The sequence below is a fragment of the Nuphar pumila genome, chromosome 13 (assembly GCF_984573655.1).
Source record: "Nuphar pumila chromosome 13, dmNupPumi1.hap1.1, whole genome shotgun sequence".
Classification (NCBI taxonomy): domain Eukaryota; kingdom Viridiplantae; phylum Streptophyta; class Magnoliopsida; order Nymphaeales; family Nymphaeaceae; genus Nuphar; species Nuphar pumila.
The window spans coordinates 48,245,831-48,273,467 of record NC_143261.1 but is presented as its reverse complement, the minus strand read 5'-3'; the positions used below and the strand labels follow the sequence as shown (position 1 = coordinate 48,273,467).

General features: G+C 36.9%; 1 protein-coding gene across 1 annotated transcript; it reads left to right on the top strand.

Annotated features, from left to right (window-relative positions):
• Positions 1–35: 35 nt before the first annotated feature.
• Positions 36–27,637, top strand: LOC149818293 (disease resistance protein L6-like). The gene is made up of 4 exons (XM_089986193.1): positions 36–128; positions 466–515; positions 25,925–26,484; positions 27,264–27,637. The coding sequence occupies exons 1-4, from the start codon at positions 36–38 to the stop codon at positions 27,635–27,637; spliced, it is 1,077 nt and encodes a 358-aa protein (XP_089842319.1).

Sequence of the window (27,637 nt, the reverse complement as noted above, 5' to 3'; positions counted from 1 at the left end):
TTTAGCAAGTGTAAAGGGTGCTACACAGCAAGTGAATGGATGCAGCTTTGCTGCTGCAAGCGTCAGAAATGAGGAGTAACAGGGTACTGTGGAAGATGAGCTATTGTAGGTCACGTGTTGGGCAAATGGTGAGTGACAAAAGGGGAATTTGGTGCAAACAGCCACTATTTCTGTTTGATGCTACTGCTAAACACTACTTACAACTATCAAGTATTGGCTGATAATCTCTAAAAACTATTTCTCAAACTATACTGATGAAGACATCACTTTGGGACAAGGGGAATGGTGATTTTGATGCTACAGATCCAGCAGGCCCAAAGTTTGGCCATAATTTTCAGTAAAAAAAGATGGAAGTGGCTGAAATGTTATCAGGAAGATGCTGGTGCATCAAATGAAAGTGAAGGTGTGGATGCAAGTGAAGGCTGTGTAAACCTGTGTAAACATTGAGTATGTGCTGTGTAACAGGTGGGGATGAGGTGTGGTTGTATTGACAGTGGACTGCTTATGACAGTGAGGTTTGTGAGGCAGTAGGAGTGAATGATGTGCGATAATGAATATAGCGGTGGAAAGCTAAAGTGGCTGGATCCTACATGATTGCGTGAGATATGGTTCAGCAGTGGGAACATACCACAACGTGAAGTGGGTAGACTGTGAAATCGTGAATGGAAGTGATGGGCTGTAGCAAGTGAGGCTACAGGATGGTGAAGACACCACTGGAAATCTGACGTAGGAGATGGAATGCAATCATGACAGCAATGACCAGAGTGTCTTATGGAGGTGCCGCATATAATAATAGTACACTGAAAATGATATTAACGAAACATAGGTGTATTGTGAAAGATGTGCAAGCAATGAATATGAGTATAACAGTGAAAGGTGAAAGAAAAGGCTGATGATGAGTACTTAGTGGAATGCAAAATGATATGAATCGCCTATGTAGATACTGGTGAAGACGTTGCAAAGGCACTGCCCTATTACAAGATAACTTTGTATCGGTTTTAATAATATATTGCAGAAGCTCTCTGCGAGTAGCCACAATCTGCAGAAAGTTCATATAATGGAAACATCCCATGCAATCAGTAGTGATTTTACCTGATAACATTTTGCAAGTCAATAACATTCAATAGCCATGCCGTCATACTATACCATCAACTTATTTCAAAAGCAGCTAATGGAGATCGGGATTCATTCCATACCATAATACAGACGATGGAGATTGAAATTACAAGATATGAGAGAGCCAATACAAGATACGAAACGAAAAAAAAGGGTAAAAGAGCAAGTATGGAACAGTAAGATGCAAAGATGAGGGTGTACTAATCAGAATTTCTGAATTCATGAGATATTATTAGCCAAAAAAGCTAGAAAAGTGAGAATAAAATGATTCAAAAATATAGCAACTTACAGATAACCACCGTAACTGTAAAATGGATTTGAAAGAGGGAGTATTCGCAGAAGGATGTGAGTGTAGAAAAAAAATGTAACGTATGTGATAACAGGCACACTACTGCTGATCACGTATACAGCCTTCTGGACTTTGACAAGATCCCATCCAGAAATAAAGTACTGAAAGTAGACAATTTATTCCATATTTGAAACCAGTTGAGGGCCATCCGACAAATTGAACAATTCTTTTGGTTCAGATGGCTGCCGCCACAGTATTGACATTCTTGAGAGCAACATCACCATGATATGTTAGACAACAGGCCATATGTCTTCCATGCCTTGGATCATAGTTGGCCATCATACTGGATGGCTCAGAAACCATTATTGGTTGTTCCAACTGCTCATGATTTCTCAACAGAGGTAACTAGTGCTTATGAAGAAAGCACGAAATGAATTTTAGGATGAGATCAGTCTGGAAGAGAACGTCTGCATATGTCATAAATAGCTTCATCGTCACAGCAAACATCAGTATGCTCGAGCAAAGAATGTAGGACAATCGACCAATGATTGGATTACACAAGCAGAAAATTAAAGCTAAGAGAGGGCAATTAATAAGCAGGAAATTTAAAAGCAGCTAAGGTAGATACAAACAGAAAATTACTTGTAACTACAGGAATTATCATAGACGCGTATGATGAAAGGATTCAAATCATGAAATAAGCCCATAAAAATGGTTATAAAAGAAAAGCTACATGATCAATTGAAAGATTCTGCAAAAGGGGCCCGATCTGATACTGGATCAAACCAGATTTCGCTATAGAGGTCGTTCCAAATATGAAAAAGAAAAAAAAAGACGCAAATGGGTTTCCCTAACAGACTAGACCCAAATGAAAGCACAATGGAGAAGATATTACGAAATAAAGAGAAGAAATCAAAAATTGAAGAAAATCTTATAACCAGGAATGGTAGTGTTGGAATCTAAAGATTCCCATCGTTGTTGCATGAAGGCGGGTGGATATTGCATAAGCAATTCAAAACCACCACTGATGCATTAAAGAGAAAAAAAAAGTTACAGAAGAGGAAAAGAACACTTACTTGATTTGAGAGGGGGATCAGGACTCCTTTTATTGTGGCTTCTTGTCGAGGAAATGCTTTGGGGAGATTGTTTCTTCAGTGTCTTACGGAAGGGAGAACTCAGGAAGGGAAAATGGAAGAATGAAGATGATGGGAAGACTTGATGCCGGTGGATTGTAATGGATGAGGAAAGAGAAGAAGAATAGTACGCAGGTGACCCGCAACGACCCGTGGCCATCGGCGACACACGTACTCCGGCGGGCTTCTCTTCGGCAGCCTCCCCAGGTACGTTCTTCTTCTTCTCCTCTTTTCGTCTATCTCTCTCTCTCATTCCTCCCCCCTCGTTTCTCTGTTACGCAGGGAGGGGAGGGCTGCGCCACCTCCCTGCGACCCCCTTTTTTGCGAGGGAGGGGTCGAGCCCCTCCTCCCTGCTTCTGTACAGCAAGGGAGGGGCCGAGCCCCTCCTCCTTGCTTCTGTACGGCAAGGGAGGGGCCGAGCCCCTCCTCCCTGCTCTCTGCTACGGCAGGGGAGGGGCCGAGCCCCTCCTCCTTGCTCCTTTTTGCCTGTCGTGTTTATTTCAGCAGGGGCTGAAGGCCCCTGCCTCTTTTGGCTGTTCTGGCTGTGGCCGATGCCCCTGCCCCTTTTAGTTGTGCCAGCAGGGGCCATCGGTCCCTACCTTTTTAGTTTGCCAGCAAGGGCCATTGCCTTTTAGTTTGCCAGCAGGGGCCATCGGCCCTTGCCTTTTTCGTTTGCCAGCAGGGGCCATTGGCCTCTTCCTTTTCGTTTGCCAGCAGGGGCTGATGGCCCCTGCCCTTTGTGCGCAAGCCTATACCCTTGGCCGACAGGCCCGGGAAATATTTGGAAGCTACATCGTGATGGGACAGATCCTTACAATTGTTGGTCTCCAGCGAGGAATTCCTAGTAATCGTGAGTCATTTGCTCGCATTGACTACATCCCTCTTTTGGCAGCAAGGGTCATTTGGCCCTGCTCCATCCTTTTTTCGAGTCAATTGGGATGGTTGGCCCCAGCCCTATGTATCAGAGAAGTTGAGTCTTTGCCTTGCTTTTGCTTTTGTCTGGGTTTGCATGTTAATATCGCATATTTACAGCTACGACGGATCCCACTCGTGCTCCGCGACCCGAGTCGTCAATCATGTACGTCCGCATACGCCAGCAAGCTCGTAACTCTCCAAGGTAGGGGAAGATTGCACGAAAGACTTGGATAATTGAATTAAGTTCAATTAAACTAAAAATGACCATTAAATGAATATTTATATACAAATATATATTTATACGAGTATGCACTTCACTCAAGGATGTGGTTTCACAATCCTTGCCCTTTACCTTCTATCAGTTTTTACTTGCCGTCACGCATTGCGTCGAGGTTTAGCGTTGCACTTCTGCTTACCGCCTTTACCTTACGTCGCGCTCTGCGCCTAGGCTCTTGCTTTTGCATATGTGTTGGTATTGTCTTGCTATTTCAGATGACGTGCTGGTTCTTTCTCTTTGCGTATGCCTTAAGGGCATCCTTGTGGAGGATGCAAGGGGCATTTACCACTTTCTCTCTTGCTATGAGAGTTGAGTTGGAAGCTAGCGTTACATCCTCGTCTAAGGAGAGGGATACCTTACAAGGATCCTAACTCTTTGAGTATGCAGTCCTGCAGACGAGTTGGGGTTCGAACGAGCTACTTAGCAGGAGTATTGTTGAGACACCCGTATCCCGTCTATCGAGGCCGGTATCGAGTTATGCGAGGCATGTAGATACCTCGATAGCGGATGAGGTTCTAGAAAATTGCATGCATAATGTTGGCACAAGGTACTTGTGAACACCCCAAATTTTTCAAAATCTTTTAAATATTCCCTTCTTGCCCCTAAATTCATTTTTTGAGCAAAAAATCTAAATTCCGGTTCATTTCTCAAGTTTTACTGAAATTAAATTCATTGTATATGTTTAAATTGATTTCGGACCAGGATCTGTTGTCCAGATCCAAATCTGAGTCACATTGTCCAAATTTTAAATTAAAATTATAGAAAATACCAAAAATAATTTTTAAATAGCTCGGACAGTCCTTCCGACATCTGTTTGGATCCATCAAATCATATTTCTCGATTTGAGTGTCAAAACTTGAATATTTTCTCAAAACCGAGGTCCAAACCCTCTTTTTTGAAGAAATTTTCCCGAAATGGTCTGAAATTCTCAAGAAGATACTTTTGTAAATAGTCTTTTTAGAAAAATACAAAAAAATTAGGATTTAGTCTTTATTTTCTCAGGTTTTTATTCCAAAAATACAAAAAAAATCAAAATACTCGGAAAAGAACAAAAAAAATAAAAAATAAATGAAGAAAATTGCAAAATGATTTTTAGAAACCTGTTTTAGAGAAAACCTTTTAAAAGAGGCCCTTCTTTGGAAAAAGCATTATTTTCATTTTAAAGTCGAGTTAGGGTTTTTGAAAACCCTAACTCTCGCCATTTTCCTTCCTCAGCCGCCTCTCTCTCTCCTCCATGGCCCGACCTTCCTTCTCCCAAAACCCTTCGATCCCTCATCCCCGCGGAGGAACCACTGATCTTCAACTTCCCCATCGTCTCTCTCAGTCGCCGTCCATCTCTAACAAAATCCTCCATCTCCTCCTTCGTAAGCCCCCCATCTTCAACCACATCCTCCTTTCCATCTTTAAAAAGGGACGAAGACCCTCTTCCTCCGGACCGCTTCTTCACCTCTCCATTGCTTCTTCACTCTGGACCCGTTTTCACCCTACCACCGCACCTTCTTCCCTCTTCTTCATTTCCCCTTCTGCTTCCTATTCTTTTTCCGGTTCTTATTCCCAAGTAGCTGGAGATCGGCGATTACAGAGGAAAAACCCAGAGCCCTTCTTGCTTCTTACCCTGGTCTTTTCTTTCCTTCCTCTTTCAGCATCCATCCGGACCCCACCGAGGTAAGTATTTCTGCCTTTTCCCATATTCCCCTCTTTTATCTGTTCCTTTTTTTTTTACTATCTTTTCCTTTTTAAGTCCTCTTTTACGAATCCTATGGTTTAGATTTTCTTTTCTTTTTTTTTTAGAAGCACCCCTGTAATATCGATTTGCTGATCGCATAATCGATCTACAGATGTGCGATAATAACGGAATGGTGGATTCCAACACATCTTTGATTTCTTTTTCTCCTTTTGTGTTTTTATGATTTCGTTTATATTGCATCCCAATCCATAGCTAATTTTACATTTAATTATCACAATTTCTTGTTTGCATCGGGGTTCTGATGTTGTTTTGATAATCTGTTTATGTTACAAATCTCTAGTTATCTGTTTTATTTTCCTTGTCGATTGTAATCATCTGTTTTGATTTTTTATTTTGATGGTGTCCGACTGTATCTCGTTCGTCGTTACCATCATTCGTTTATTTAATCTTTTATCGATTGTCTTTCTGATTGTTCATCTCACCATTTTTTTGTTTTTCCTTTTCCTTTTGTTTTTCTCGTTTTCTTTCTCTTGTTCTCCTTTTAAACATCTTTTCTTTTCCTTTCTATACTAGCCTCAATTGTCTTCCGTTGTTGTCATACCTTTTTTTTTTTTCTCTCTTTCTCTTTGCTTGTTAGTTCCAAATCTGTGCAGGGGTTCGTACCTTCTTCTGTTTTGGTCCCACCTGTCTTTAGGTCTCATCCAGGAAATTGAGGCCTTGGGTTTCTTTAGATGAACTAGTTCTTTGTAAATCAGGATCGGTTAGGAATTCTTGGGGCTTTTAAGATACTCACGGCCAATTACTCTGTCTATATGGAAATTTGGCATGTCATCCATAAATGGTAAGTCAGATCCCTTGAAGCAATGGGTTAGTTCCAGCCCATCAGGTTTGGAAAATCACATAGGCCTTATTACAATTTTTTTTAGAACCATACATTATTGTGATACAGTTAATTGTGTTTAGGAGAATGCAGGGACACATAGTTGGGTTAAAACGCAGAGATCTTCAGAGTACTTCATCATAGCAAGTGGTTTCTGCAGAACAGGTTTCAATGTAAAGGGGGTCCAATAAAAAAAGTAAAAAATGTATAGTTCACTGTGTGGGATGTTGGTGGCCAGGAAAAGCTTCGACCTCTGTGGAATGACGTCTTGATATTCGAAAACAAACAGAGCACGAATGGGGCCATGACTCCAGTGAGGGTTTGTCAACAGCTTAGTCTTTATGATCTGAAGATTAGAAGATGGTATATCCAGAGAATCTGTCCCATCAAAGAAGAAAGCCTTTATGAGGGTTTAGATTGGCTGACAGACACTTTGAGAAGAGTCGCAAGTTGCTGGCTATTCTTGGTAACCCTACATTTTGAATTCTGGTTGCTCAGGTTATCTACTGTTTTCAGATTATTTTCAAAATCTGGGTATGTTAGCAAGAATAATTCTTACATGTTTAGAAACACGGTTTTGGATAAACCTCACTGAATCTATAATCCCTGATGAAGGAAGTCTTTTATTTTCATTACATTTGTTAGCAATTTATTCAATTATCCTTGTACATGACCTATATAATTCATGTTGACTTTTATGATTATCCCACAGTACCTATCTATCGAGAAGAGCATTTGCAGACCCTTAATTATATGCTTTGTCCTAACCATTTGATCGATCCTGTGCTAGATAAAAGACCTTCATGATTGGTCTACTGCTGGCTGTTAACTTTATTCTCTGTTGCTATAAATTGAGTGATAAAAAAAAAACAGGAATGGGACCTCCCTGACAAAGGGGAAGAAGCCTTATAAAATGGAAGGGTGCCTATACCATTATTCAAGAATGACATTTGCACAACCACTTGGGAATATGACCTGAATCTAGGAGCACCTAGATAGTCACAACTCGAGGTAAGAGGTAATTAGTTTTAAATGTGTCTTAAGCCAGCAAAGGTGAGTATATTGCCATATCTATGAGAGTGTTTTTTTTAAAACACTCACTTTGAAGTTCATTTTCTGTGAAAATCTAGTACAGAGGCATTATAAGCAAATCATGATAAATGTTTTCCAGGTCTCGAGTTGCATCCTCTATAATTCCAGCATTTTTGGTTTCTGTATCTTTGTTTCTAATGTTATGTTTCTGCCTTTCAGAGGTTATGCAACACATTCACCCATCTTATCGGCCAGCATGAATGAAAAGGTCCCAGTATGGTCAATACACATTGAGTTCATATTTTAATCCATTTCTGGGGAAGATTCGGTGGCTCAATATGAGGTTTCTGTTTTATCATTCTTTTATTTGCATTATCATGGATTATCGACTTGTTAATTCTCAATATGATTCAGCTTTGTTGGGATCTAACCCACGGAGAAATCCATCTCCTCTTATTTTCATTATCCATCCATGGAATCTGATATGAGGTCTATCCTTACCTTTACCTTAAAAACTTCAGCTGTAAGTATCACATGGCTTTGGACTTCAGCGAGAGCTACTGCTACTGGGAATAAACAGGTTCGAGGTGATCGCATGATGTGTTTACACAGATGCTCTATGGAGCAAGAGCAGGGCATCTGCATGTAGTGATTGAAATGAAATCGACTGGCACTATTGACTTAACCAAACCCCAATTTGACATGTGATTGGCTCACAGCAGGGGTCACTAATATGATCTGATAAAATCCAATTATATGCTTCTTTTGCGATTTTGTGTATTTAGCAGATGCCTTAACCTCTTTGACAACAGAGCCCAGTTCTGTTTAAGGGTCTACGTGTGCCTAACATTCAAAAGAAGCACGAATTTGAGCTTCTCATTGATATAAGGAGATCTCTTTATGATTCTGCAAATCATGTCACAAGATGCCACAAGGTCCACAAATCTTCAAAAGTGTGTCAACATAGGTATCTCTGAGACTGAAGATAGATGATAAAGATGACGTTTCCAAGGGCCTGAACGCTATGGTAAAGCTGCAGAGATGATAATCAGAAGAGATGTTTGGTTTCATGCCCTCATCCATCAAGCTCATGCCTGACGCCATCTCCATCTAGGATCTTGGAGTCATTTGAGCAAATCGTTATATGTGCTTTATGTAATCAATTGTTCATTAATCTGCATCAGTCTTCATGTTTATTGACTAAACACCACTTCATTCATCTGTATTTGAGGCCATTGAGTTCTCCTAAGTGAAGCTTTTGCCACTGCCAAAGATGGATTTCCCAAATTGTGTTGTACAGAGATGGAGTTGAATAGCTGATTCTTCGTATATATACATATATATTTTTTTTAATATGGATCTACGCTTTCTGTTTGTTAGTTTGGACTATATTGACTTGAGTATTTTTTTTTTCGGCAGAATGGTACTCCATTCAGTCATTGCTATGTTTAAGGAAGTGCTTATCTTTATGGGCTTTATTGATCATTTTGAGGCGGGTCCCTGAAAAAGGGACGTGTGCCAAACACTTGATTTTGATGCTCACAATCCACACTATGGTTACCTCAAGACCATCCTTGAGACTATGAATGCAAAGCATAGATGGTGAATAGAATGGTACTAGACAGGAACAAAGTCAAGGGCCATGTGATCTCTGCAACTTGGCTTCATCACTTCATTCAGGAAAACCCTCATGAATTGCTGAACAACAGAATTCAATCTGTTATATCAAGCTCAGATCACGGGCGGAATAAGACTGTTAGGCAATGCTCAGTGGCTGAATAAGCAAACGCATAGCATATCTCCTCTTCTCTGCATTCCTGCAACTCTGGTAAGTGTTTCGAATCTCCAAAATTTGATGGTCAATTACAGTGGATTTATAAGATGAAATGATGGTTCTCATAATGACCTCTCTATGTCATTAGCCACTTACTTCAGCATATATTCACACAGGTCCCTTTTATCTGTTGCAGCTGTATGTTATTTATCCATCTGTACATAATTGCCTTCCATTTTATCATATGGCTACAAGTTAGATGCTTGTTGTTAATGTTATTATGACCTTCTTAATAATATTGCTATGTGAAGACCCATGTCATTTGCCGATTGGGGAACATTAATTTCCTGCTGTCTATCTAAGAATTTAAAAGGTTGTAGTCTCCAGGATAAAATTACCTTGCTGACATTGATATTCATCTTTTAGTTTTGCTGCCCAGGTTTATTGGAATTAATCAAGATACCTCAGGTAAAGCCCTTGAAACTCCTCTGGTGATTCTATTGATAGCCTTCATCAGTATATAGGTTGATTCGTTTTATGTAAAAATATAAGCAACATAAATCATCTCCTTATATTATATTGTACCTTGCTTGAATATACCTTCTGATTTTTAACAATAAGGCATCTCCTATATATATATCAGTTCTTATATATATTCTTTATTCTTTTCTGTATCTTACTTTATGCCAAACTTGTTTTGTAGGGGTATATGAGAAATGTTGATTCCCTCCTCTAAATTAGAGCTTCATTCTCAGATGTCTATTGTAATAGCTAGATTAGTAATGAGAAGTTACATTTCCTGTTTTATATAGAATGAATGAGTGAATTGCTTATTTTCATCTTTTCCTTTATTTCTCAAATTCTCACAAATGGTGAAACACGAATGGCACGTGCACCATTTCGTAAGAGGTAATTGATCCTAAGTCGATGATCCACATCAATGGCCATAGCCAGGGTGTGGACAAAACTTAGGATTTTTATCTTTTACGAAATAACACTAGATCCGTTTTCAAAATTCATCATATTTTCCTTAAATATTATTTCTTCTTTTATCAGAATTTAACTTAAAATTAATTCAAAATATATACCAATGGCCATAGTCAGGGTATATTGAGAGTTAATTTCATTTTAAATTCTATAAAAGCACCAAATGTATTTTATTCTTCACCTGAATTTAAATATAGATTATTATATAATACATTCAATGACCATAGTCAGGGATGTATTATATCTTCAATCTTATTTTAATTCAGTTCAAGAATAAGATAGCTTTTCAAAATCTAAATTCAAATTCTTTAAATTCATTCATCATTTAGGATAGAACTGCATCATATTTTCAAAATTCCTTTTTCAAAAGCTCCAAGTGATGTAAATATCTTCCTGAATCTATCTTCAATTCTTATAAAATCCCATTCATCCTTTCATCCTTTCATCTTTCATCTTTTCTATTTCATTTTTCAATCTCAAAGTTCAATTTAACTTTGAGATTTCAAATTCATTTTATATTCAAATTCAAGTCAGATTTCAAAGTTCAAAATTAACTTTGAGATTTCAAATTCATTTTATGTTCAAAAACTCCGATCAAATTCAAAGTCCAATTTGACTTTAAAAATTCATTTTGTATATTCAATTCTCAAATCAATTTTGGAAATTCCCAAATCCAAAATCAGATCAACCTGGATCCAATTTTCTAAATATAAAATCTACCTTTGGATCTTAGACTCCAAATCCAAATTCTATCTTGGATTCCAGACCTTGGATCCAAATCCATCTTAGGATCTAGAATCCAATTCCACTTTGGATCTCAGACTTCAGATCCGAATTCATCTTAGGATCCATAACCCAATTCTACTTTTGATCTCAGACTTCAGATCCAAAATCCTTTCTAGGATCCAGAACCCAATTCCATCCTGGATCTTAGAACTCAGACCCAAATCCATTTTAGGATCCAAAATCCAAACTTCACTTCGGATCTTACATTTCAGATCCAATTCCATCTTAGGGTCTAGAGTCCAATTCAACTTTGGATCTCAGACTTCAGCTCCAATGTCACTTCTTGAATCTCAGATCTTAAATCCATTATCCAATTCCGTTTCTAAATTTCAAATCCAAGTCCATTTCCAAATCTCATTTGAACTCCCTAAATCCATTTTTCTATTCTTAAATACCATTTAATTTTCTCAGATCCATTCCATTCTAGGATCCAGAATCCAATTATACTTCGGATCTCAGACTTCAGATCCAATTCCTCTTTAGGATCCAGAGTCCAAATTCCACTTTTTCAGATCCAATTCCCCTTTAGGATCCAGACCCCAATTTCACTTTGGATCTTAGACTTCAGATCCAGTTCCATTTTAGGATCCAAAATCCAACTCTACATTGGGTCTCAGACTTCAGATCCACTCCATTTTAAGATCCAGAACCCAAGTTCATCTCAGAATACTTGGAAATTTCCAAATCAGTTTTCAAAAGAAGCATACATTTTTGCATTTGCACAAGCATGATTCTTTGTGCATTTAGAGTTAGAATAAATTCTTAGGTTATATTTAGGCAAAGCAAAAGGCATAGATTCGATCATTGGTTCGATTACCCCTGGTAAAGGCGCCAGGAACGGTCGAACCTCGTACCGACGAGCGAATCCCGTCTCTCCATTCTTCCTGCAATATTTTTCAAAAACGGAGGCGAGTTAAATTTCTAAATATTTTCAAATTAAGGTCAAGTGAGACCGCGCAAAATAGTTCCTCTTCTCTCTCTCTTTCTTTCTTTTCTCTTCTCTCTTTCTTTCTTTTCCTTCTTTTTATTTTCTTCCCTTCAAAAAGGAGAAAAATAGAGGTTGGAAAAGGAAAAGAGAAGGAAGAGAGAGAAACCAACGAGAGAGGAAAATTTTGCGATGATCACAGTACTGCTGTTTCAAAGGATAAAGTAAAGTTGATAAACTTTATATCTTTATGAAACACTCCTGTTGAGGCTTTTATTGAGGAGCTATACCCCCTTCATCCTAGAGTACTTGTAGTCGTGCACGACACGTCTAGTACTGTGATGATTGAATGAGACGGTCGTGCAACCTCGAACAGTGCTAAATGCACAATACTGTAATCACTTAAATTGTGACTAATTCGCCTTCATAGGCAAGATGCTCGAGTGGTTTAAAGACCACAACATAGAATGGGTGGTTAGTTAAGCAACCCCTAACACACCCATTCACTTCTTGTTGTCTGTCAAGGGAGAGGACAAAGCGGTACAAAACTCCAATGGACAGGTTGTTAACAACCACCTCACGGGCAATGATCCAGCCTCCCCAGTCATTGGAGTTAGGGGAATGGGGCTATATTAGTTAGCTCAACACTTCTGCAGAAGTTGGATGCATCCGTGGCACTGCCTTTCAGCCTTTGGGGAATCCTCTCTCGGCTAAAGCCATCCCATTAGAAGCGGACTCAACTACCTATTCGGGTTATTCAAAATACATAAAATAACAGATGCCCGAACTAGTCTCAGTTGTTTCTACGTTTTGCCTGCGTGTACCCGCAGGTCAGTAATATCGAAACATAAAGTCTGTTTACACTGGTTGTTGAGTAGTGAGATTTGTTCACTTGCACTACTGATTCGCTTGCACTACTGCCTCGCTTGCACTACTGATTTGCTTGCACTACTGCCTCGCTTGCACTACTGATTCGCTTGCACTACTGACTCGCTTGCACTACTGATTCGCTTGCACTACTGATTCGCTTGCACTACTGATCTGCTTGCACTACTTACTCGCTTGTACTACTTTCGCGCTTGCACTATTTTACCTCGTGCATTGCTTACCTGTTTGACTGCATATTTGCTTTAAACTGCGTAACCTACTGAATTAAATGTACATAATTCAATTTCTTGTAGTCTCTCTTGTGCACCTACTAGTTTTTCACGAAACTAACCCATTCTATGGGTACAAGTGATGATTAGGTACACCACAAGCGATGGCGCGATGGCAAAATGGCTCCAAGACGTTCTTCTTCCTGCTCTTAGCTCGCGTCCTGTTGTTTAGGGTTTTGTAATGGATTTTCCTTGAGATATCCAAATTTTGTACTATTTGTAGAACTTCTTAAATGAAAGTGGCTTTTCCAAGTGTTTTCAAGTAGCCTGGGTTGTGCATTTTGGTTCTTTTAGCTAACGCGCCCAAAGTTGTCAGCTTGCCTTTTTGAAGTTAACAAAAGTATAGTCTTTCGCTGATTTCGTAAACCATCTCTGAGATGAAGAGATTTCTTGTGAGTCTTTTGTCTGTTTTTCTGAAAGGTTTGCAAGTTTGAAATTTTGGTGCGTTACAATATGAGTTTCTTGTCATGCCTTTTGGTCTTACGAATGCTCCAACAACATTTCAAAGAACAATGAATGATATCTTGAGATCATTCTTGAGAAAATATATATATATTTTTTATGATATCCTCATCTTTAGTAGAAGTTGGGAAGAACATTTACTACACGTCAAAGAAGCATTAATGGTCCTTAAGGAGAAAAATCTATATGCTAAGATGTCTAAATGTGAGTTTAGATTACCTCAAGTCATGTACCTTGGGCATATTGTTTCAAAGGATGGGGTGATGCCAGATCTTGATAAAATAAAGAATATGATAGAATGGCCTGCACCAAAGACTATTAAAATGCTGAGAGGCTTTCTCGGGTTAACAGGGTATTATAGACGATTTATCGAAGGATATGAAACCATTGTCGCACCCCTTACACAGTTGTTGAAAAAGAATGCTTTTGAATGAAATGAAAAGGCCAATCAAGCATTCATATTACTTAAAGAAGTCATGGCTAGTGCTCCAGTTTTGTCATTACTAGATTTTTCAAATGAGTTTGTAATTGAAACAGACACAAGTAACTTTGGAATTGGGGCAGTTTTCCTACAAAATGAACATCCTATAGCATTTATGAGTAACTCATGCCTACCATCGTAGCTGTGCCCTTTTGATAGAGACATTATATTGTACTACGATGAGTAGCTCGAGAGGTCGATGAAACCTCAAAGCGTGCACTGAGCACATTTGTTGAAACACACAAAGGGTGATGTTGCACTTTCACAAGCAAGATGTTTGAGTGAGTCTAACAGAACAAAGCATGTAGAATGAGGCGACGGTTAAGAAACCCCTGTCATGCTTATTTGTCTCCTACAATTTCCCAAATCATCGGAGTTAGGGAAAAGGGGCTACCGTAATTATCCTAGGTGGTACCTCCTAGATACTTCTGCAGAAGTTGGATGCATCCATGACCATGAATGCCTTTAGAGAATTCTCTCTTGGCCACCGGTCGTCCTCTTAGGAGTGGGCTCAATCTGTTATCTGGGGTATCATAAAACACATAACATAATAAACCCTCAGACCGATCTTGGTTGTTTCTACGTTTCACGTGTATGCGTAGCCACAGGCCAATTAATATTGAACTTAAGAACATCCTGTTCACACTACTGTTTGGTTGTACACTTTGAGATGCGTAAACTGCTTATTGTACTTAATATCAGCTGCAATAGTTACTCTGCTTTGCTTAGCTACTCTCCGCTTGTAGAATTAATTGTTTATAAATCATTGCATGCATAGTTAATTTGCCGTTAATTTTTATAATTCTTTATCTTGTAAGTATGCTTGTTTTAGCCTTTGTTCTTTACGGTCTTTCTTTGCGCACCTACCAGTTTCTCATGAAACTGACCCATTTTATGAGCATGCGACAAATAAGTGCTTCTGTAGGCCAATAGCACGATGCAGCATGGCTCGAGATCTCACTTACTTTCTGCATGCACCCTAGCTATTCTTTTGGCTTTTGTACTTTTGTTCACTGGGGTAAACCTCAAGTTTGTACAAACTGAAAATTATAACGAATATATATATATATACTTTTTGGCCTATCAACCGTTTTGCTAATATGTTTTTTGTTGGTTTTTGCACTAACGTCTTCATCATTTGTCAACTTGATCATGCATATATTTAAGGGTTAATTAACATTAAAATATGCATGATTTTATGAAAAACTGTTTCAAAAACCCAATTTTATGTTAGTTTTCAGTAAATGAGCTAAAAGGATTGAAAATTAGAAAATGCTTGAAAAAGTAGCTTTATTTTGCAATTTAGTTAATAAACTAATTTTGGTTTTCTTTATAGAAAAGAAGAAAAAAAATTATTAAATATATAGATTAGAATAGTTATATGTTTTAGAAAAAAATAATCAAATGAGGTTTTTAGCAAATAAGTTTTTTTTAATTTTTGAAAATAAATAACAAACTGGTTTACACAGTTTGCTTTCTTTTAAAAACTAAAAAAACAAATTGTAACAAACCGGTTCAAACCAGTTTGTGCTTTTAAAAACCAAAAAAAATGAAAAATCAAGGTCTCCCCATTCTCGCCTGAACCTCTCCCCTTTCCTCTCTTTTCCCTCTCTTCTCACCCGTCTCCACCATCGTCGGTGTTTCTTACCTCTTCCTTCCCCTTATCCCTCTTTCTCTATTCAATCTCCAGCCGGTGGTGGTGGACAACTTTTAGTCCGGCGACGGCGTGGGCGGTGGAGACCACTTCTCCTCTAACCCCTCTGGTACGGTAAGTCCTCTTCATCTTCATCTTCATCTTCTTCTTCTTCTTCTTCTTCTTCTTCTTCTTCCTGTTCAATCGTTCCTGTTTTCTCTGGTTACGAAAAATAAAAAAAATATATAAATCGAGTTTGATTTCAGCATCATCTCCTCATTCCCGATCTTTTGCATCATTCATCTCATCTGCATCTTCAGATTTTTTTTATTTTCATCTAATTTCTGTCTAGATCTAGAACTGGTATGTGTGCTAATTCTGTAATGTTTGTTTTCTTTAAATTTTTTCCTGTTGTGTGTCTGCAGTAGTCTACTTTAGATCGATCTCAACTATTGTTATGTAATTTCCTGTTTGTTTTTATCATCTCCTCATTCATATTACTTAAAGAAGTCATTGCTAGTGCTCCAGTTTTGTCATTACCAGATTTTTCAAATGAGTTTGTAATTGAAACAGACACAAGTGACTTTGGAATTGGGGCAGTTTTCCTACAAAATGAACATCCTATAGCATTTATGAGTAACTCATGCCTACCATCGTAGCTGTGCTCTTTTGACAGAGACATTATATTGTACTACGATGAGTAGCTCGAGAGGTCGATGAAACCTCAAAGTGTGCACTGAGCACATTTGTTGAAACACACAAAAGGGTGATGTTGCACATTCACAAGCAAGATGTTTGAGTGAGTCTAACAGAACAGAACATGTAGAATGAGGCGACGGTTAAGAAACCCCTGTCATGCTCATTTGTCTCCTACAGTTTCCCAAATCATCGGAGTTAGGGAATAGGGGATACCATAATTATCCTAGGTGGTAGCTACCAAATACTTCTGCAGAAGTTGGATGCATCCATGACCATGAATGCCTTTAGAGAATTCTCTCTTGGCCACCGGCCGTCCTCTTAGGAGTGGGCTCAATCTGTTATCTGAGGTACATAAAACACATAACATAATAAACCCTCGGACCGGTCTTGGTTGTTTCTACGTTTCACGTGTATGCGTAGCCACAGGCCAATTAATATTGAACTTAAGAACATCCTGTTCACACTACTGTTTGGTTGTACACTTTGAGATGCGTAAACTGCTTATTGTACTTAATATCAGCTGCAACAGTTACTCTGCTTTGCTTAGCTACTCTCCGCTTGTAGAATTAATTGTTCATAGATCATTGCATGCATAGTTAATTTGCTGTTAATTTTTTTAATTATTTATCTTGTAAGTATGCTTGTTTTAGCCTTTGTTCTTTACGGTCTTTCTTTGCGCACCTACCAATTTTTCATGAAACTGACCCATTTTATGAGCATGCGACAAATAAGTGCTTCTGTAGGCCAATAGCACGATGCAGCATGGCTCGAGATCTCACTTACTTTCTGCATGCACCCTAGCTATTCTTTTGGCTTTTGTACTTTTGTTCACTGGGGTAAACCTCAAGTTTGTACAAACTGAAAATTATAATGAATATATACATACTTTTTGGCCTATCAACCGTTTTGCTAATATGTTTTTGGTTGGTTTTTGCACTAACGTCTTCATCATTTGTCAACTTGATCATGCATGTATTTAAGGGTTAATTAACATTAAAATATGCATGATTTTATGAAAAACTGTTTCAAAAACCCAATTTTATGTTAGTTTTCAGTAAATGAGCTAAAAGGATTGAAAATTAGAAAATGCTTGAAAAAGTAGCTTTATTTTGCAATTTAGTTAATAAAATAATTTTGGTTTTCTTTATAGAAAAGAAGAAAAGAAATTATTAAATATACAGATTAGAATAGTTATATTTTTTAGAAAAAAATAATCAAATGAGGTTTTTAGCAAATAAGTTTTTTTTAAAATAGTTTTTTTTAATTTTTGAAAATAAATAACAAACCGGTTTACACTGTTTGCTTTCTTTTAAAAACTGAAAAAACAAATTGTAACAAACTGGTTCAAACCGGTTTGTGCTTTTAAAAACCAAAAAAAATGAAAAATCAAGGTCTCCCCATTCTCGGCTAAACCTCTCCCCTTTCCTCTCTTTTCCCTCTCTTCTCACCCTTCTCCACCATCGCCGGCGTTTCTTTCCTCTTCCTTCCCCTTCTCCCTCTTTCTCTGTTCAATCTCCAGCCGGTGGTGGTGGACAACCTTTAGTCCGGCGACGGCGTGGGCGGTGGAGACCACTTCTCCTCTAACCCCTCTGGTACGGTAAGTCCTCTTCATCTTCATCTTCATCTTCATCTTCTTCTTCTTCTTCTTCTTCTTCTTCTTCTTCTTCTTCTTCTTCTTCTTCTTCTTCTTCTTCTTCCTGTTCAATCGTTCCTGTTTTCTCTGGTTACGAAAAATAAAAAAATATATAAATCGAGTTTGATTTCAGCATCATCTCCTCATTCCCGATCTTTTGCATCATTCATCGCATTTGCATCTTCAGATTTTTTTTTATTTTCATCTAATTTCTGTCTAGATCTAGAACTGGTATGTGTGCTAATTCTGTAATGTTTGTTTTCTTTAATTTTTTTTCTGTTGTGTGTCTGCAGTAGTCTACTTTAGATCGATCTCAACTATTGTTATGTAATTTCCTGTTTGTTTTTCTTTTCTGAATTTTTTGTGCTCTTTCTCTGTAATTTTCTGTTTGTTTTACTGTTTTACATTCAATAGTTCATGTTTTTCAGTCATTGAATTGAATTCTGAATTTTATGTTTTTCAATTAAGTCATTTCATGTTTTTACATTTATTTTCCAGTTTTTCTTTTGCATTCATTTCCTTCTCATTTTGTTGAATTCTTGTTTTGTTTTGTTTTGTTTCAGTAAATTCATATTTTCTGCATTTTCTAATATTCTGCTTTGCAACCTCCGATTTCTGTTTTTACATTTCATTTTCTATATTTTTTTTCAATTCATTTTCCTGTTTCATTTTCCTGTGTTTGTTTTGAATCATTCCATTTTCTGTTTTACCTTTATTTCTTATGTTTTTCAGTTGTTATAAGTTGATTTTCTGTTTTCTAATCAAGCATTTTCCTGTTTTGCTTCATTTAATATTCTTTACAAATTTTTTTCGTTATTCATTTTTTTGACATTTTGTGTAATTTTCCAGTTTGTTTTTTACATGTTTTTCATCCTGTTTTCATTACCTGAATTTCTGTTATTTTCTATAAATTCCTGTTGAGTACCTGTATTTCTTGTTGACTCTTAGATTTTTATATGTTGATTTGTCTGTTTTTTAATTTCCTGTATGTTTTCCTATTATACTGTATTCTTGGTTGTTCATTCATGTATTTTTCCTGTTTTGAATGTTAATTAGAGACCTGCTTGTGTTTTCTTTCATTTCTTTAGTATAATCTTTAGTAATTGCATGATTAAATTCCTGTTTTTTTTTCTTCTTTCTTCTTCTCTTGAATTCCTGGTTTACAATTCATTTCTTGTTCTTACAGTTCACTTATTTCCTATTTTCTTTTAATAACTTCATTTCCTGCTTTTCTCAATACCAAATTCTTGTTTGTTTTCTTTAGTTTGTTTAACTATTGAAATTCTTGTTTTTTTTAATTAGTTTAGTTTCCTGTTAGACATCAGTTAATTGAGTTAGTTGTGAGTTAAGCAAGATAATTAGCATTTGTACTTAGTTTGTAATTAGTAAGTAGTAGTTAGATTTAATTAGAAATCAATTTTATTTTGTCATTTAGATTTCCTGCATAATTTGATTCACATTTTTAGCATTTATCTAGTTTAGTATCGTTTATTTCTATCTCTGGTACTGCTCTTGTTCATTTGACTTGTGCAGGATAGCACAGGAGTGGAGCGCAAGTGATTACATGACACAGGAAGCACAATAGTAGAAGTTGTTATTTTCAGTTTAGAATTAGGAATTTAATTCTGGGTTTGTAAATATTGCTTTTTACTCCCTCTGCGAAGGGTATTCATTTGTTGTAATAGATAGTTGTTTTTACTTTTCTCGAACATTTTCCATTTAATAATTCAGCAATAAAGAATAGTTTAGAATTGTGTGTTTGAATACAAAATATTCCCGTTCCCTGAGTTCGACCTGGTCTCATCCACTAGTGAGAACCGGTTTTTATTATTTGATGTCTGGTTTTCACATGTTTTCATATAAAAATCTTTTCAAAATTACAACGATTTAAAAGAAGACATCAAAATTTTTGGCGCCATTGCTGGGGAACGGCGAAATACTAGTATTCACTTTATTGCCTAGTGTTTGTTTGCATTTAGGTTTAGAACCACGTATGTACATATCTTAGAGACAAGCTTACTTTTCTGCACAACCCACCTACTAGGATCCCCTTAGAGGTGACCGTGTACGATTGGTACCGTACACATAGATTTCATATTTTTTTGCATAATCTCTGTTATGTGTAATTGCGTGATGTTAGTTTAGTTTTTGTTGTTTTTAGTCTACTCGCTTTGTGGTTTGCGTGGTTTGGCCGCTTAGTGCGTTAGTTAGGTAGAAAACCCGAAGTTAGGATGTGTGCTACACCGGTTTACTCCAAGGTGTACGCAATGACTGACGATCATCATTTGATCCGTCCTTTGGGGGAGTACTTCATGCCAAATACATATACTCCTGCCTCCTGCATCACGAGACCTGATGTAGGAGCGAGCCATTTTGAGATTAAGGCCAGTGTGATTCAAATGCTACCTTCGTTTATGGCCTTAGCAATGAGGACCCATATCGTCATCTCGACGAATTCCTTGAGATTTGCTCGACAGTGCGAATCAATAATTTTGGAGATGATGCTATGAGGTTAATTTTGTTTCCATTCTCTCTCAAGGATAAAGCCAAGCACTGGCTAAAATCTCTTGAGACGGTTCGTATTACTACTTGGGAAGGAATGCAGTGCGAATTCCTCAAAAAGTACTTCCCAATTTTTAAAATGAATCAGTTTTGTAAAGCTATAACCAGTTTTTCTTAAATTGATGGACAACAATTTCACGAGTCTTGGGAGAGATTGAAAGATCTTCTCCGCAAGTGTCCCCATCACCAGGTGCCTCGTTGGCAGTTGGTGCAGTATTTTTATGACGGGCTTACTGAGAAGCACCGTCAAATGATTGATTCGTCTTGTGGGGGTACTTTTATGCTCAAGAGTGAGGATGAGGCATGGTCTCTATTTGAGACCTTGAGTGAAAACACAATGCATCATGGTTTGTCTTCACGGCTCGATAGGACTACATCTTTGTCTAGTGGTCCTAGGAAAATTGGGATTTCCGAAGTTGGGTCTGAGTTAGAATTGTGTACCAAGGTTAACCAGTTGAATAGGAAGTTAGATCAACTCCTAGCTAATTCTTCGCGAAGTCCAGTAGAAAGAATGTGCGAGCTTTGTGCTAGCCCTGCACATAGTGTTTTAGAGTGTTCGGCAGCACTGCTATATCCTGAATTCATTTAGGAGAAGGTGAATGCTGCCCAAGGTTTTGCTAGGATCGAGCATGATTCATTTACACCATCATATAACCGAGGTTGGCGAAACCAGTCCATACCCTCATCCCATAAGCCCTCCCAGACACAGTATAGACAAAGTAACCCTTCACAAGGTTACTCGCATCCCATATTTCCACAGGTTCATTCTCAGTCTAGTCTACCTTATCCTAAGGAGCCCATTCCAAGTTCATCATTTTAGGAGAACATGTTAGAGGCCTTTTCTGATATCAAGGCCACTCTTTGCTCCCATACGCAATCAATAGCCAAGCTAGAGACTCAAATGGGACAGTTAGCTCAGACATTGAGTAGACAAAGCCAACGGAACCTTCATAGTAAGTCTGTAGTCACATCCAAGGGAGAGGAGCCCAGGTCATTTAACCTGCATCCCAACGATTCACATCATAAACATGTTAAGTCTGTTATATCCCTTCAGTATGGGACGGCGTATCATCCCATTCAGGAATCGACTCATGAGCCCCATATCATTTCTACTGACGAGTCAATCTCTGATACCTCAATAGAAGGGGCAAGGCCCTCAGTTGTTACAGTCTTCACATATTCATAGAGCCCCATTCTCTCAGCCTTTAGGATCACCGATTGTTTTTAGTAAGCAAGAGGTACAAATGCAGAAGGTGCTTGACCAAGTCATGCCAGATCATATTCACCACTTGTCTGAAGTTGCATTCATCGATAGTCGGTCGGTCCTAGACTCTTATTTCCTGACCAGTCTCTCAGATGAGACTAATATCCGTTCTTCATGTCGAGAGAGTCATGATACCATATTTAGAGGTTGACGGGATGGAAACACAGTGCATAGTGTCATAGATGACATTCTTTTCTTCATAGAGCCCGATTGAGCCTGACTTCATGTCCATTGATCTCATGGACGATGAAGGTTTTTTCAGGGATCCGTCTGGCTGGGGACGTGAAACTTAGCGCTTTATGGGAGGCAACCCATATTTTGTACAGTATTATATTCGTTTTTAGGATTTGTAGATTTTATTTGGTTTTATTTTCTCTATCTCTTTCTATGAGTTTCAATTCATGTCATGTATACATTGCATTCATTACATTCATAGAACGTGCATTTTTAATTCATGTCCGGTCATTCTACTCTTTTCCCTCATTTATTTTGTCTCATGTGCATTCACTTAGTTTTATATAAGCATGGGGGAGTGCCACTGGGACAGTGTCATTCAAGCATGGGGGAGGGTGCAGTTTGCACACCTTGATATTTCTGTTGACGTTCTTGCACATGTTTACACATCTCTCATGAAAAGTAGATTTTTAAAGAAAAAGTTTGAACTTATATGAATGTTATTTCAAATCTGATGTTTTTAGAGGATTTTTAAGCTCCACGAAAAATTTTCTTTGACATGGATCTAAAAATTATGGTTGTTTATGTGGATTTCGAAGAAATGATGATAGATACATGTTAGAATTTATTTTGAATCACAAATATGAATATGCACAGTTGTATTTTTGAAAAAACTAAGCAAATGAACAAAAGCGTAAAAATGAGCTCAAAAAGTGAAAAAAGCGCATGTGTTAGGTTGTTTGGATAATTCCATAATCCTTAGTAGATGGGACTTAGATGTAAGTTGAAACTTTTGAATTCCATTTTGAAAAGGAGAGTGGAAAACTTCGTGATCCTAAGTAGCTGAGAACAAATACAAGTTGAAATGTTTGACTCTCATGTTGCAAAGGTGAATGAAGGAAGTCACTTTTATATCTTAGTTGATATCTTTTTGTATGTATTGAAAAAGTATAGAAGATATTGACATTGCACAGGGCATAAAAGCAGACCACACGCAAGCTATAATAGAAGAATGAATACGCAAAAACAAAAAGCGTAAAAAAAATGAAAAATCAAGAAAAGAGCTTAAAAAGAAAGGAAAGTTCAATGCTTAAGTGATTGAGAAAATCTGTGCAGAAAACATATGAGTGAGGATAAGTAAATAATAATATATTTTTATTGGATTTTCTAAGAATAAAATATAAATAATTATGATATTTAGAAAAGTGAAAGAAATTCTTTTTCTGTGGTGGTATATAAAAGACTCTAATTATATTGTGATTTTGTAACACGAAATATTTGTGAAAACAAAGTCTTTAATTACCTACTACTTATGAGGATGTGTAATATTATGCATCCATGACAAAGATGTTTGTGGGTAGCATCACTGCAAACCCAGGGGTTGAAAGGGCTTGTTGCATGAGCTAAATGCAACCGCGATTCCTATGAAAATGAGTTAGATGATAGTTTGATTTCTTGTATTTTTCTAGTTTGCTCGAGGACTAGCAAAACATAAGCATGGGGGTATTTGATCATGCATATATTTCAGGGTTAATTAACATTAAAATATGCATGATTTTATGAAAAAATGTTTCAAAAACCCAATTTTATGTTAGTTTTCAGTAAATGAGCTAAAAGGATTGAAAATTAGAAAATGCTTGAAAAAGTAGCTTTATTTTGCAATTTAGTTAACAAAATAATTTTGGTTTTCTTTATAGAAAAGAAGAAAAAATTTATTCAATATATAAATTAGAATAATTATATTTTTTAGAAAAAAATAATCAAATGAGGTTTTTAGCAAATAAGTTTTTTTTTAAACAGTTTTTTTTTAATTTTTGAAAATAAATAACAAACCGGTTTACACGGTTTGCTTTCTTTAAAAAACTGAAAAAACAAATTATAACAAACCGGTTCAAACCGGTTTGTGCTTTTAAAAACAAAAAAAAAATGAAAAATCAAGGTCTCCCCATTCTCGCCTGAACCTCTCCCCTTTCCCCTCTCTTCCCTCTCTTCTCACCCTTCTCCACCATAGCCGACGTTTCTTACCTCTTCCTTCCCCTTCTCCCTCTTTCTCTGTTCAATCTCCAGCCAGTGGTGGTGGACAACCTTCAGTCCGGCGACGGCGTGGGCAGTGGAGACCACCTCTCCTCTAACCCCTCTGGTACGGTAAGTCCTCTTCTTCTTCTTCTTCTTCCTGTTCAATCATTCTTGTTTTCTCTGGTTACGAAAAATAAAAAAATATATAAATCGAGTTTGATTTCAACATCTTCTCCTCATTCTCGATCTTCTGCATCATTCATCGCATCTGCATCTTCAGATTTTTTTTATTTTCATCTAATTTCTGTTTAGATCTAGAACTGGTATGTGTGCTAATTTTGTAATGTTTGTTTTCTTTAATTTTTTTCTGTTGTGTGTCTGCAGTAGTCTACTTTAGATCGATCTCAACTATTGTTATGTAATTTCCTGTTTGTTTTTCTTTTCTGAATTTTTTGTGCTCTTCCTCTGTAATTTTCTGTTTGTTTTATTGTTTTATATTCAATAGTTCATGTTTTTCAGTCATCGAATTGAATTCTGAATTTTCTGTTTTTCAATTAAGTCATTTCCTGTTTTACATTTATTTTTCAGTTCTTCTTTTGCATTCATTTCCTTCTCATTTTGTTGAATTCTTGTTTTGTTTTCTTTCAGTAAATTTATATTTTCTGCATTTTCTAATATTCTGCTTTGCAACCTCTGGTTTTTGTTTTTATATTTCATTTTCTATATTTTTTTCAATTCATTTTCCTGTTTCATTTTTCTGTGTTTGTTTTGAATCATTCCATTTTCTGTTTTACCTTTATTTCTTATGTTTTTCAGTTGTTATAAGTTGATTTTCTGTTTTCTAATCAAGCATTTTCCTGTTTTGCTTCATTTAATATTCTTTACAAATTTTTTTCGTTATTCATTTTTTTGACATTTTGTGTAATTTTCCAGTTTGTTTTTTACATGTTTTTCATCCTGTTTTCATTACCTGAATTTCTGTTATTTTCTATAAATTCCTGTTGAGTACCTGTATTTCTTGTTGACTCTTAGATTTTTATATGTTGATTTGTCTGTTTTTTAATTTTTTAATTTCCTGTATGTTTTCCTATTATACTGTATTCTTGGTTGTTCATTCATGTATTTTTCCTGTTTTGAATGTTAATTAGAGATCTACTTGTGTTTTCTTTCATTTCTTTAGTATAATCTTTAGTAATTGCATGATTAAATTCCTGTTTTTTTTTCTTTCTTCTCTTGAATTCCTGCTTTACAATTCATTTCTTGTTCTTACAGTTCAGTTATTTCCTGTTTTCTTTTAATAACTTCATTTCCTGCTTTTCTCAATACAAAATTCTTGTTTGTTTTCTTTAGTTTGTTTAACTGTTGAAATTCTTGTTTTTTTTTTAATTAGTTTACTTTCCTGTTAGACATCAGTTAATTGAGTTAGTTGTTAGTTAAGCAAGATAATTAGCATTTGTACTTAGTTTGTAATTAGTAAGTAGTTAGTTAGATTTAATTAGAAATCAATTTTATTTTGTCATTTAAATTTCCTGCATAATTTGATTCACATTTTTAGCATTTATCTAGTTTAGTATAGTCTATTTCTATCTTTGATACTGCTCGTGTTCATTTGACTTGTGCAGGATAGCACAGGAGTGGAGCGAAAGCGATTACGTGACACAGGAAGCACAAGAGTAGAAGTTGTTATTTTCAGTTTAGAATTAGGAATTTAATTCTGGGTTTGTAAATATTGCTTTTTACGCCCTCTGCGAAGGGTATTCATTTGTTGTAATAGATAGTTGTTTTTACTTTTCTCGAACATTTTCCATTTAATAATTTAGCAATAAAGAATAGTTTAGAATTGTGTGTTTGAATACGAAATATTCCCGTTCCCTGAGTTCGACCCGGTCTCATCCACTAGTGAGAACTGGTTTTTATTATTTGATGTCTAGTTTTCACATGTTTTACATATAAAAATCTTTTCAAAATTACAACAATTTAAAAGAATACATCACAACTTATTTCCGCTGACTTTTAAAATCGTAAAATCTGAGTTTTGACAGATTACTAGCACCCATAATCATCGCCATAGCCATCTACTGCTTCAGAAGAAAGAAAGGAAACAACAGAGATCCTGGAAGGATAGCCAACAAGGAAGCCCAACCATCATCATCAGAAAGTCGTGGGTTCAAGTTTGATGTCTTCTTGAGCTTCAGAGGAGAAGACACCCACAAGGGATTCACCAGCCATCTTTACAGAGCTTTAGTGGACCGTGGTGTTTCTGCTTTCATAGATAGTGAGAAGCTCGAAAAGGGCAAAAGGATCGATGAACTGTTCGGTGTAATCGACAGGTGCGAGATCTTTGTGCCCATCTTCTCGAAGCGCTATGCCGAGTCTAAATGGTGTTTGATGGAGATCGCAAAAATCGTCAAGTGCGGGAGGTTGATCATTCCTGTGTTCTTCGATGTCGATCCTTCTGATGTGTGGCATCAGACCGGAACATTCGAATCGACATTCAGAGGGCATCGGAAGAACAAGAAATTGGACGCGAAGAAGGTGGATGATTGGAGGGACGCATTGAGAAAAGCAGGAGAGATTTCGATCTCAAATCGGAGCTTGATGGGTGCGTGACCATTCCCTCTCTCTCTCTCTCTGTTGATTTTAGCTCGTTGTATTGGGAAATTATGTAAGCAGATTCATTTGATCCAGTTTAGCATTGTAGATCTCTTCATTCAATCACACTAAACAGAGTTCGGTGATCTATGGCATGACCACCTTATGGTTACCTACCCTCATTCAGTTTAATGATGCTAAATTCTTTTAGCATGCCTTATGAGCGATTTGCAAAAACATCTCTTATGCATTTTTACAAATCGATCTCGTGCCATTTGTAACTCTTTTTTGCAAAAAGACCCTCTTTAAAGGTAAAAACATCATTCTTTTTCTCTTAAACGATTTCTATAAGGGGGTGACAGAAACCTCAACGACTTTATTGCAAAAGTTACCAAAAAATAGGGAACGGTTTGCAAAAACATATGGCGGGGACATTTTTGAAAATATGCTCATAAGGCAGGGACCATTTTGCAGAAATCCCTTATTTGTTCAGTTTTATATTTAATAAGCAAGCTGAGGATAATTCTCAAGGGGATGCAATCCCAGAATCCTCGTTTACAGTTAGCTATCAACATTAGACTCAGCAACTCCAATACATGACAAACAATATAATGCTTTTATTTCTTTCTTTCAATATGTTTGATCTTTTCTTCTATTTGTGATTATGATAAGCATGTGTCTTACTTGAGTTGTTTATCTCTCTTCCATTTTGCAGACATGAATCAAAGCTTACGCAAATTATTGTTAAGAGGATTCTAAGTGAAGTTAATAAGACTCCCTTGGATGTAGCTAGGTACCCTGTTGGTCTTGATTCTTCTGTAAATGGTATGTTGATGATGTTGGATACCAAAGCATATGATGTTCGAATGGTTGGTATCCATGGAATGGGTGGTATAGGCAAGACCACCCTCGCAAAGGCCATTTACAACAGAATTTCTTCCAAGTATGAAGCCAACAACTTTATTTCTGATATTAGGCATAAACAAATTGAGGTTGCCCAGGAGCAGCTTATGCATGATGTTCTAAAAGATGAAAGTATAAGAATAACTAGTGTTAGTCAAGGAGTCAACCTGATCAAGAAAAGGATTAAAGCTAAGAAGGTTTTGATAATTCTTGATGACGTCGATGATCAAGACCAGCTTAATGGATTGGCTGGTACTTAA

What these genes read in the sequence shown, in the direction of transcription:
- LOC149818293 (XM_089986193.1), top strand. Translation starts at nt 36, where the DNA reads ATGGATGCAGCTTTGCTGCTGCAAGCGTCAGAAATGAGGAGTAACAGG. An exon ending in GGTCACGTGTTGGGCAAATG is followed by an intron (nt 129 to 465) that starts GTGAGTGACAAA and finishes GCTGTGTAACAG; the next exon opens with GTGGGGATGAGGTGTGGTTG. An exon ending in CTCAAATCGGAGCTTGATGG is followed by an intron (nt 26,485 to 27,263) that starts GTGCGTGACCAT and finishes CCTTGGATGTAG; the next exon opens with CTAGGTACCCTGTTGGTCTT.